Genomic DNA, 12853 nt, shown 5'->3' on the forward strand with positions numbered 1-12853 from the left:
AACCCCGAGATGACCGTGAACCTGGGGCAGAGCAGTTGCAAGGAGAAACAAAAACTGACAAGGTACACGCCGTAAATCCTGCAGCATAGCGAACCAACACGTGGACATTTTGTTACTAGTTTATGGAACAAAAGTTAAATAAGAAACATGACTGACAAGCTCTCAGCTCCCAGCTGTATGCATCCATGTTTTATAGTGTATTGAGTTCATGGCAGCGTTTTTTATTTGCAGCTTTTCGTGCAGTGCTTTTATTAAACACTGCGCATGTTTTGTCAAGTTGCTGAAGATGTTTTTTCATGTGTTTTTGGATGTATATTTGCATTGAAGCTGTAGAAATGATGTGGCTCCACCCATAGTGGTTAGGTAAGACATGTTTATCAATGACACATTTCAACATAGTACCACATTAACTTAATGTAGTCATGTTTTTAATATTTTCAGGTACAGTATGTGTATGTCAGTAATTAGTGACTTAAAACATATTTTGGTTATGCTTACACATTAAACTAATCTCAATAAAATGTTTAGACTTATCATTCATTTTGTAAACCAATGAGCTTTCAATTTAAATGTACAATGTGTGAATTTATACGTCTATAAATTCTCGATATAGGGTTTTATTGTTTTTGTAGTTTACAGTATTTAGGGTTTAGGTGATAACTGTATTGCTTGTACTTTTTTTTTCTTTCTCTTAGTCAAAAGTAAAGTATAGCCGTGCTGTAGCATGCAGTGGAAATGTGACAATGTGTGGTCTTTAGAGTTTTCTTTCATAATATTCCAACTCATCAGCTTTACACAATGCTACCATGAAGGTCTGTCATCTACAATTGACACACTTGGAATCACAGTTATATTTGATAGAAATAAGCATTAAGGGTATAAATGTATCCAAAGTGATAAGGCGGCACTAGGTGCTACAAGGCACTAGGTGCTACAAGTCTCAAAAAAGGAGGCAAACATTCAAAATATTTATAATTTGGTCACATTTATCAAAAAAAGTCTGTAAACAAATATTAAGTGATATGTACTCACCAGTTCACTAACAAGGGGAATGGGCCTCCTCTTGCGGAGGTCTGGCATGCTGTCAATGCCAAACGGTGTGTTTCCCCTGAACACACACACACACACACACACACACACACACACACACACACACACACACACACACACACACACACACACACACACACACACACACACACACACACACACACACACACACACACACACACACACACACACACACACACACACACACACACACACACACACACACACACACACACACACACACACACACACACACACACACACACACACACACACACACACACACACACACACCAGAATGTAAATGAAGAAAGTGAAGTTGCAAACACTGAATCATCTGAGTCTTTTTCAGACACACAATTAGGCAACAAAAACATGTGCTACTGACCCTGGCTTGGCCCATGCGTGCTTGTTGGGGTCCCCATCTTGATCTCGGCCCTGCAATAGAATGTCAAAGGTCACTGATTTAGCCATTTGAAGGCCTTTATTGATTTTTACAATTTCATCACACTGGAGCATGCACAGGAGAAATGAGAAAGTGAGATGAAAAAACAACAGGAGAGAAACACTGGGACTGCACTGGGTTGGTTGAGTTTCAGTATGACATGCCAACAAGGCCCTTTCAATCAATCATATTTCCCCCCCTACATAAATGAACATCATAAATCTGGTTTCACCTTGTAAGGTAAACACATAGCAAACAACACATGCTCCCAGTAAAAGCACACTAAATATTGACTTCTCTGGTCTGACAGCTAGTAAAGAAAATACAATAGTGACATCAATATTATTTTTCATCAACATGCGTCGTAATCAATACTAACCTTTTCCTGCATGGCATTTTTGTGTTTATGACAGGAAGAAGATTGACTCCATAGTACACAGATGTATTGAGGGTGCCTCGTTAAACCTATATGTATTTCATTAGCTTTACAATGACACATGGTATTTTCAGGACCAAATGAGCATTCAACAGAAATTGAAAGAAAACAATTTGAACTAAGAGACACTGACACGTGGAAATGTCCAAAATATAAAGAGAATTGAACAGAACGAACAACGTTCTTTATGCTGTCATGTAACAATTGTTAATGTGAGAGAAACCATGAAAGAGGTAACCTGATCTCCTTCTTGACTTCCATCTGTAAAACAGAACAAGACAGAAAAAAAAGATCGGACAGAAAAAGAAAAACAGTCATGGAACAGTTTGACTCATCATATGAAACAGCATGCTGATACAACAAGATAATCTGTATGATTCATTATGATATAAATGTGCTGGTATTTTTTAAAGCAGCTGCACCTCTGAGTTTACAGATAGAAGGGGGCGTTAAGTCATACAATGTTTCATTAACATGTATAATTTATCATGAAAATGACTCTTAATATATCCTTTCTCCTTCGTCCTTTATGTCATGTGCGCTTTCCAAGGAGATAATTCATGTTTTCCAATTCAGCAAATGGCTACTGCTGGAGCCTCTAAGAAGAATAAGGGACCAGTGAGTGGCAGGTGATACATTAGTCCCAAGAGGGGAGAAGAATTATAGTATCAGCAGGGACCATTTGGTGCAGTAAATAGCTAAGGGACTTCCAAGTGCTGGATCTTATTCAAAACAGCTGTGCACGTATTACTCAAACAGGATACTGACGGTTATATACAGATCAAAGAGATTCTGCAACATTTCGAGGCTCTGATAAGCAAAAGCCGGGGTTGAAATGATCAAAGAAGCCACTACCTGTGATAAAATCATTTCAACATGAGTCACTCAAATACATTGAAATATCTAAATAACATCATGCTCTTTTACCTTGCGCGATGATTAAAGCATGAATAGTTGGAATAACAAAGAATGATGTACTGTTAGTGTACCTATCCAACCAAAGCTAATAGATGGCTTATTTTCTGGTAAAACAGAAGATGCACCCAACTTAAAATGTAGCGATGACTACCTGGTTCGTACTCCTCCTGAGAGAAGGTCATAGTCATACTGGCAAGGCTGCGTCGGGTCTCCCTCTTCTCCCGGAGAATCTGCTGGAAGGTCCTCAGGCACTTCAGCCTGCGCTCATCCATCTGGCTTATCTCCACATCTGCTGCATCACCTTCTGCTTTGCCTTCTGGGGCTACTTTGTCTGTGGCTGGATGCTGTGGCAGTGGCACTTCAAATTCGCCCTGTTCCTCTAGTGTTGCTCGTTCATCAGCCGAAAAAGAGATCGAGAGGGATTCTGTAGTGGTGCATTGAGAAAGCTGGGTTTTAAGGGTCTGATCTGCAGGACCTTCAGCAGGTTGTTTTATAAGGCCATGAGGTGGAGGCAGTATTGAGGTGCTACTGGAATATGGGTCATGGCAGACTGACAGTTCATCTGGGAATGGAAGGATCTTGTCCGAAAAAGAAGGGTGTTGACAGGTGTCTGTAAGGCTGTTCTTGGCTTCCTCCATCATTGGCTCCACAGAGAATACATCTGATTTGTCTAGAGTGTTGTATTTGCTCAATTCCCCTACAGCACAACTATTAACCAAATCACCTTTCAAGGTTTTGTTGCATGTTTGTTCAAATTGTGCCTCATAGACTAAAGGTTTTAAAGACAGGTCAGCTGTAGGCAGCTCAGTAGTCGTAGATATTTCAAAGTCTACTTCCTCTCCATCATTCTGGGCTCCAGGTACTTCAACTTTGCGCAATGCTCCCCGCAAGGCAGAGCTAAAATCCAGCACAGCTCGGCTTATGCGCTTGACATTGAAACCACCGGCTTGAACATCGGCACTGCCAGAGTGAGACACTTGGTGTTCTAAGCTTTGATTGTTGGCTCCAGTTTCTTGAATAAAATCCCTATCCACATCAGCCACAGTGGTACATAAGGATGCCTCAGTCCATGTCACTACTGAAGAATCTTCGTATGCTGAATACGTTTCCTCATAACTATCTACATGACTGTCTGTCGTATAGTTCGGGTCATTTAATTGCCCATAGTTAAACTCCTCTCCTTCTCCATCATGTCCATCAACTGAATGATAACCAGAACTTTGATGGTAGGAACAATCAGCAGGACATTCATATCCCGCAGTGGGCTTTACAAGGTCTGTTTCTGTTGGAACAGTAATGGCAGAAATGGTTTGAGGCCTTCTCCTCCGTGACCGCCACTCATCCCTGCTAGAAGTACTAGCTGGTGAGTTGTAATGTTTACCAGATCGAAGAGAGAGATGTTCTGCACCTCTGTAGTGATCCCAGCTACCAGCTCCTTCACAGCAAAGAGGGCTCTCACCTTCATGGCCCTCTCGACATCTGTCTCTGCGGTAAGCAGTTTCCCTATGCCACACGGATTCCCCAGAGGCACCATATGGTGGTCCCTTGTTAGGCCAATGTTCCTCGCTGTCATCTGCTCTTTGCTGTTTCGTACCATGACTAGAGGATGGTCTCTCTAGGTCTGACTCACTATGACCAGAAGACAAGGAGCTGGTACTTTGACAATCATGACCATCCTGCCTTTCAACGTAGCCAAAGCTGAGCTTTCTGGCTATGGAACCTACTGGGATATCGGAGCTATGGTCAGAGGTATCTTCTGGTTCTTCCAGATCCTGTTGATCCACTGATTCAGCAATTGGTGACACACTAGACTCTTCAGGCCTTGATAACAGCAATTCTCCATGGATGCTATGGCGCTCATTGCCGATCTGGGGGAATTGATTTGAAGCAGACTTTGGCATTGCACTCCCTAAACTTCCATACGCACTGGCAGGCCTTCTTCGGGTGGATGGTCCATCTTTGCACCCCACCCCCGACCAAGTACCTGAATGAACCCCTGAACCAGCCTTGTTAGAACGAATACCCTCAATCTCCATCAAGACAGCATCTACACAAGATGACACTTCCTCAACTGACCCTCGAACTGAGGTCAGATAATCCCTGAGGTCAGAGATTTCCTCTTGTATCTTGTTGATCCCCCTTAGCTCTTTAAGAATGTGCTCAATGATAGCACTTGACTCCTCCTCTTTATCTTCGTCCTCTTCCAGCAGTGTGCCTGGCAGAGCTCTGTTGAAGTTGTAGTCCACACAGTCACCAGTAGAAAAAGGTCTCTTTGGCCGAATACGGGGTGAAGTAAATTCCATTCTGGCTGCCCCTGCTAATTTAGTTCCATTCATGTCTGGGTCTATCGGACAGTAGGGTGGACATGTTTGCATTTGCTCAGGAGCTGCTCGAAGTTCACCCTCAAAGGAGATTCGTTTCCGATTTCCTGGAGATCGGCTGCTTTTTTGCTGCAAAGTGCAAGGTATTCTTAAACATCCTTCCCTATTAAGCTCCACCTCTCCAACACATGGTAGGCCCACTGCTACTCCATGTCCTTTACCATTTGACAATTTTGGAGAATAAGCTTGAGCCATCGGGCCAACCTTTGGATATCTGCTTCCGTGCTCCTTTCGGCTCTCCTGTGTTTCCCCCTCTTCCTCCTCAATACCTCCATAGTAAAGGTGGGACTCTGGGACATGATGGTCGGCAGAACCTTGCAAGAGACGATGTATTTTACCCCTGATAACTAGTGCTACCTTGGGGTTCGGAGCCCTCTTTTTGGGTGAATGGATTTTTGCCTTTGTGCCTTCTTTTGGGGCAACACCTGCTCCATGCTGTCCATTGAAGCGATTCCTGGAGAACATATTCTCAAGAGCAGCCTGGTCTCATCTAGTTTCCCACATTGTTGTAGGAGTTCAAATGTAACTGCTCACGGTATCATAGTTCGTTAATCACCTCTGTTGGAAGCTTATTCAGCCAAACCACTCAATGTCAGTGGTCCATGACTAAAATGAGAAGACAAAGATAACACACTTGTAAGCATGTATACAACTGTAACATTATAGTCAGTTAAAGAGTGCAAGAAAAGGAGAAGACATCTGAGGAACGATTTATATATACATTATTTATGTGCACAAAAAACTCCCAGCTATTATTGGTGAACTTTTGAAGTATAAAGTGAAATAGAATTTTGTCTAAAATACTGAACATAAAAATGTATCAGTTGTTTGTTTCAAAGACATTTCCTCACCTTCCCTAGAATGCATAAGTCAATATTATTGAAAATATGAAGATTTGATTCTTATTCATATTAATCCAAGGAGTTTTTGAACATACAAATTTGATACGCTGATTGTCAATACTGTGGTAAACAAATATATTGTGCTGTCACTGTATACTGAAACAATAATATTCAGGTTAAATTGTCAGAACAGACAATATCAGTTGAATCTAATAAGTAAAGGTCCCTGCTGAAAATCAAAAGGATAGTTCAATTGTTAGAATCTACTGTGGCTAAAATAAATAACCTTAGTTTTGATTTTGGATGGTTCTTTTATTTCTATATTTATACTGAATTAAAGTAATATCCAGGAAATGATTATAGCATTTATCTTGAAGTTCTACAGGTAAAAGGACATCATAGCGAGGAATGTTCCAATTTATCGGAAGGCAATTTAGCTCTCCGGACATTCATAACATTTTATAATGAATTGTTTAGAATTGTATGATTATTGGACCCACATGGTCCCTGTTGTTGTAGCCCATGATACAATAGCTGCCATTTCCAAATCTTATTCAATGACTACCGGACATCATTCAATTTCAGATAACTACAGAAGACTGTCCTTTACTTTAACTTTGACCTTTGACAAATGTACAATACTTTTCATGAAAAAATTCTGAACACATGGTTGTGTTTTCCTTTTCTTCTCACTGTTTTACGTGCGCTTTACGTCACAGATGAATTGTAACGACGCTTACACGTTTTAATATTGACTACTGTATATATGTAATGCTGATTTTCAAAACAATGACACCTTACTATTTCTCTTTTCTCTGGGGCCTCGAATAAATGTTTCAAATTGTAACATGTTCTTTCTTTCCAGACTCCTCTTAAATCATGTATCCTGGTGTGTAACAACACAAGGGTTTCAATGCCAAGGGGTAAGTCAACATACAGACCACAGTTAGACCACAGTCAACACATGGCAGGTTATGTTATCAACGTTTTACTGTAGCAGAGCTTGGATACATCAAAAAGAGAGTAATAACCTCTGAACCAAACAGTCTTAATCGTTCTCTATCCCCTTCTGCCACTCTTCTACAGTAAGATCCAGTGAAGGAAACCATTTAAAAGATTAAATACTGTTGATCTTAGTTAAAGGGGTTAAGGAAGATTTGAGTAACTATACTGTAGTTAATCAGCAAGTGTAAAAGGGAAGTAGGACAGAACAATGTAATGAAGTCAAACTTAAATCCATCCTGCCCTTAGTGCAGACCAGCCACCACATTAAGGCAGAAATGTTCCAACTCTTCTTACATAAGTTACTGCACTGTAGAAAGTGTTAGACTGAGGAACATCAGCTGCAGACAAACACATAAGGTTGTAGCTTACAATGTACAATGTGAAGAGGCCCTGAACACCAGTTTTCTTAATCTGCTTCTTACAAGGTGGAATTACCAAAATATTATCTGGCAAAGTAAAAAAAAAATGGCTAACATAAATTAAAAAAAACTATGATTTTAATTATACACACGTTCCATGTTCATTCAAAGACAGAACCTCACAGACACTTGATCAAAAGGCAAAATGTTTGCCTCCAAAGGCAAAACTGTGGCCGCCAAAGGGTGGGAACATTTTGTGGAATTACCAAATTAGCGAAAAAAGAGACAAAATAAATTAAATTGCTTACTAAAAAAAATCTGTAAGAGACAGCCAGGTTGTTTTACAACTACAATGACGAATAATTATATTTATAGAGTGGTGCAGGATGACGTAGTTTTGTAGGCAGAAGTTGGCATCGCTAAGGTGTCCCTCCACAAAAAGCAATGTGATTTTTCCGTTGGATTCAGGCAGAAATATGCTCTGTGGCAAACACATATTCATGATACTTACACGTTGTTTTCAGCATCATCTCCACATATTAACACAACAAAACATGATTTCTGAAGTGTATAAGCAATTGCCAGAAGTCAAAAGCTAACGCTAGGCTATAAAGGAACTACATCATGGTCACAGGGCTGTGCATCACCACTGCTAAGTACAGTAAAGGCGGTCTCGTGCTGGTGTGATGATGTTCATTAGTATCTTTTAGTCGGTTGTTAGCAACCACCGTTGTTATGATATAGAGATGCTTCATGTATGGTGATTACAGACACGTACAATGTTATATCCGGGGTTTAAGACTAATTTCTGCACAACTCTATTCTGCATGGCTCCAGCAGCTGAGGCTCATGGGTACTGTAAAGTAAGAGTTATATCCAACCTTAATACTAACCAATCTGCCCAAACAACACCCGCAGAGCCCCAATCCATAGCATGCTGCTCTCTAAGGGTGACATTTCCTCAACATGGTGCAACTGATGGTGATGCTTTTATTTCCTGGCAACACCACCACCACCACTGCTTCATACCGGTTGTTGTGTTTGTCCCCGGGAGCCTGATGAAGCAGCTGGCTGATGGCAGGTTGGAAAGCCACACCATCCCCATCCGGCCTTACTGCAGAGAGGATGGGAGGACGCTCTGGGCAGGTGCATGGGTGACTTAACCATGTTAACAACCCACAACCTCTATAACTATGACTCTTCTCTCTATTTGTGAAACTCATTCATGATCAATGCTCCTATTATCAAAATTACAATTTGCTTCGGATAAAACATCTCCTTTTTATTATTTAGTTTATTACTCTCTTCTCTTTAACATTATTCCTATTATTTATGTGTTCTTGTTGGCAACTCTGCCTTGCTCTATTTCTCTGTCATTGCACATTGGACACAAACCAAAGGAGAAACTTGTACTCGAGCCAAAAGGGGAGATTTTCTGAGTGTCTGCTTCGGTGCCAGCAAATGACAAGGATTACTTTGGAGATTTACCTCGTCCTCTCTGGAGTGTAATGCTGCAGCATGCATTCATGTCACTGCTGAAAACGGGGAAGAACAGGACGCAAAATAGTTTCAAAAATGTGGAGATGGTCCTGGTCAACTCGTTTGAATTGAGTTTGAATGGCCAAATCTTAAATAACAGTGATTCATTTGAGTTGCATTATGTTTCCATAAGATAATACACAATAAAACAAGTGTTATTATGTCTTTCTGCAACATACTGAAGAGGAAAGGACATCAGATTTGGTTTGTGTGCTCGAGTCATGCTTTATTTTTCTCATTTTTATTGTTCTGCAGCACCACTTTCACCCTCTGTCTGAAACCAGAGCCCATTCTGCTTTGATTGGTTAGCTGGCTGGCTCTGTGATGACCCCTTAGCCTATCACGTGTCGTACAAGGTGTCGGAGCGCTAGCCATCAGAAACATGAGTGTTACATACTGATGTCAATATGTAGAAGTAAACAAAGGAGGCCAATCGAGGCGCTTCAGGCACGGCGGAAGTGTGTTGTAGGGAAACTCCCTCTGGCGTACACTTTGAGATGTAAGCATTTGCAGCCCATGTACATGCACAAAGACGTATATTACACACTACTGAAAAGAGGAACATTTAAAAAAGCATAATAGGGCCTTAAGAACAAGTCCTCGATGTGGCTTCCGACTGTTGCCTTCCTGTCCCCCAGTCCTTTGGCCTAAGTCCAGGACATCTAATCTAAGATCTCTTAATATGCACAAATACTCAAAGTGACCTTGATATATCACATTTACTGGAAACCTCATTAAAGTGCAAGCTAAGTCACTGCTCTACATTGTGCAACATGTATTTGATCCTTTCTTTTGTAATATTCTTCGCCTATATCCCGATTGACTTTATGTTAACCTTGACACTGTTAAGTGGCTCTCTGCTTTTGTTTATCACACCTGCATTGACACATTACAGTCAGCTTGGCTTGCGAGCTCGACACGTATTGAATGGTGAATATATATTCTGAATGATAGGCACTACAATTGATTTGACTGACCTCATCAGTTGAGTCAGAGCCTTCTAGCTAAATGGCTCTTTCCTCGACTGGTCCAAGGGCCTTGTAAAAGAGCCTCAGCATCTGTCCTTTTCAAAGGCTGCTAACCTATTGATCAACGTCTTAAATGCTCTCCTGGAACCAGACCATCCCTTCTGCCAATATCACGTTGAGACTATCAATCAAAGAGTAGCATTGGGAGCCAAAGTCTGTTTCCATGATACCTTGCACCACATTACAAGTTATTAACCAATCTAGAGTGGTGCGTAACACTTAGATCAGTCTAGTTTCTCAGCAATGTCCCAAAAACAACTGTGTGTAGTAGTAGTGCTGTACAGAGAAGAGGTTTGCAGTGTAAACCACATAACACCAATAAAGAATGTCCCACACGAAAAGCCTTTGCTTGGTAACACATATTGCAATACAGGGACGCACAAAACAGCCACGAAAATGCAAGCTTATTGTAAGAAAAGCACATCCCTGTTCAAAAAGGATTTAAAGAGGATGTATCTCTTAAAAGAGTGTCTGTAGCTTGATCATTGCAAGATAAATACATCCTTTTACTAAGAACATTAGAAGATCTAGCAGCAAACGATTAAGGCTGTTTGGCTTAATTGAAACACTGAATGGTTTTATTTTGGATGTACCAATAAAACCAAATGCAACCAAGTGTATGGGAATGTACTAGCTCTGGATGTTGTAATTAGTTACTAATGAAAGATAGAATTACAAATCTAAAACAGGTAACATGTCTACCCAGCTGTTCTGGAAATGCCTCTAATTTGACTCTAACCACTGGATAATCAAAGCAAGTTCATACATTCCAGCTCAAGGTAGCATGTGCGTATGTCTATTCATAAGAAGAACATGCTCACAAGCGTCTTGAAAGTGTGAACAATTGTAATGAGAATGCTATTCTGTTTGGAACAAAGAGAGCCTGACAGAAAATAAACACCACTATTAGGAGGGGGATTGAATCCTGAAGAAAAGAATGACAGCTGGAAGAATAGTGGGCAGCTGGCTGAGAAAGGGAGATGGTGAGACCGAGTAAAAGACAAGAAGAAAGTCTGATAACAGCTGTTTGAAAGAGTGATACAATAGATAGTAATTAGAGGGGTACATTTAGAGAGAAAAGAATTAGAGCAAAATAAGACAATGTGTTTTTTAAGTGTTCATGATTTGCATTTTTATTCCAGATGAATGACTCCAAATAAGACAAAAGCAAGAACAACTCCCACCCCCAGATTACATATTCTTAAGGACCATATTTACAAATTACATTTGAATAAGGGCCCACATTTGTCAGAGTGCAGAGCCTTGCGGTGAAAACAGCAAGTTAGCTTTGCTTTGATAGTTACCTCCCCTGCTGCATCAATTCACCCAGCTGGTATCTCATTGGTTGAGCTTTGAAAGCTCGGTGGCATCCGAGGTCAAAGATTTTGAACTCAAAAGAGTTTGTGTTAGACATATTGCAAAGACAGCTCGAACTGCAATAAATGACCTATTCCATGTCCCATGCATTCACTGCCTGCATGTTAATATAGATGACCAATCAGATGAAGCCTTACTGTTCTCGATGTCCCGCCCCCCAAATATATGTCACGCTATTGGCCGATGTGGTAAAGCCCATGATAACGGGACATAGTGATGTCTTAAGGGTATGTCATGGAACATTTATTTAATTATTAGCACTGCCATAGTGTGCAACTTAAAAAATGGTGTATATAAATATATATTCATGTGTCTAGGCAGTGATGTGATTCTCTAGAACAGATGGCCAGAACATGTTGTAAAGGGTAGAATAAAGATTTTTTGTCTAAGAGATTTATTGAATTATATATAATAAATAATATAATATTGTTGGATTGGAATGAATATATTAAAAAAAAAAAAAAAGAAGAAGCAGAAAGACATTTACAATGTATATTTAAATATTTGTTTAAATATCACAAGTTATAAATATCTTTTTGATAATTAAAGCATGGAAGCATCCACTATCCTAATCAAAACTCTGATTAGATTTTGCAACAGGCAAAATGCACCAGTTCATCGAGTAGGATCAAACGTGTGCAACCGTACACACCCACTCTGAGTCATGCTGAGTGAGACCGTGGCCCTGCTGTCACCTTCATTAGCCTAAACCTACTGCGCAATCTAATTGATTTATCATCACCACTCCACCTCTGTCCAATTCCATCAGTCACATTTCTAACACACACTGGAGCATAGTAGCATACACATGTGCTAACAGCCAGATCCATTCAGTGTATCATGTGCCGATGGACATAAGCGGTACATCTTTCCATTAATCTCTCACTCACAATCACACAGACACATGGTCTATCACTCTGCTGGTAGCATTGCAAGGAAATTCAGTTTGCAACATAAACCAATTGCGATACAAGGTAAAGTGATTGCACTTGAAGGCTCTCAAGGCTCTCAAGCAAAGCTGTACAAGCACCAAGGAGGAGCGCCCTGGCAAGGTGTGTCAACGTCTTACAGAAGCTAACATTCAGACAGGGACGGAGGGTTGTTGGGAAGCGGAAGGTGTAATCACTTCCCTGGGTAAATTAAATAAGCCTGGCCTGCTCCCACTCCCTCTGCTCGAGCCTTCCTCCCCGTTTCCTTGAGTGAGTCTGTTCCATGAACCATTGCTGGCCGCCTGCCACCAGTAACCCGATGCGAATGACAATGCCTCCTGGGACTAATTGATTTAGCGTTCTCTCAGCCGTTTCAGAGATGCCAAACATTGATGCCACTTGCTGTCCGTGCCAATCCAAGAGAAAAACCTCTGTGCCGGACAGAATGCTTTCCCCCTTACAGCTCGCTGTGATGAATTGATTGGGGTGGAGAATGCTGCCTGTAGATTCACCTGGCGTTAGGTACATGTTTTAAAAGTGTTTT

The 12853-nt window shown here is 40.8% G+C and overlaps 1 protein-coding gene across 1 annotated transcript in view; it reads right to left on the reverse strand.

Annotated features, from left to right (window-relative positions):
• Window positions 1-12853, reverse strand: part of LOC117452310 (protein unc-13 homolog B) — a 146620-nt gene that overhangs the window by 80793 nt on the left and 52974 nt on the right. Inside the window, 2 exon segments of the mRNA XM_071204287.1 lie at window positions 1033-1108; window positions 1439-1488. Of these exon segments, the coding sequence (XP_071060388.1) occupies window positions 1033-1108; window positions 1439-1488 (126 nt within the window).

This window comes from Pseudochaenichthys georgianus, chromosome 9 (genome assembly GCF_902827115.2).
Source record: "Pseudochaenichthys georgianus chromosome 9, fPseGeo1.2, whole genome shotgun sequence".
NCBI lineage: Eukaryota > Metazoa > Chordata > Actinopteri > Perciformes > Channichthyidae > Pseudochaenichthys > Pseudochaenichthys georgianus.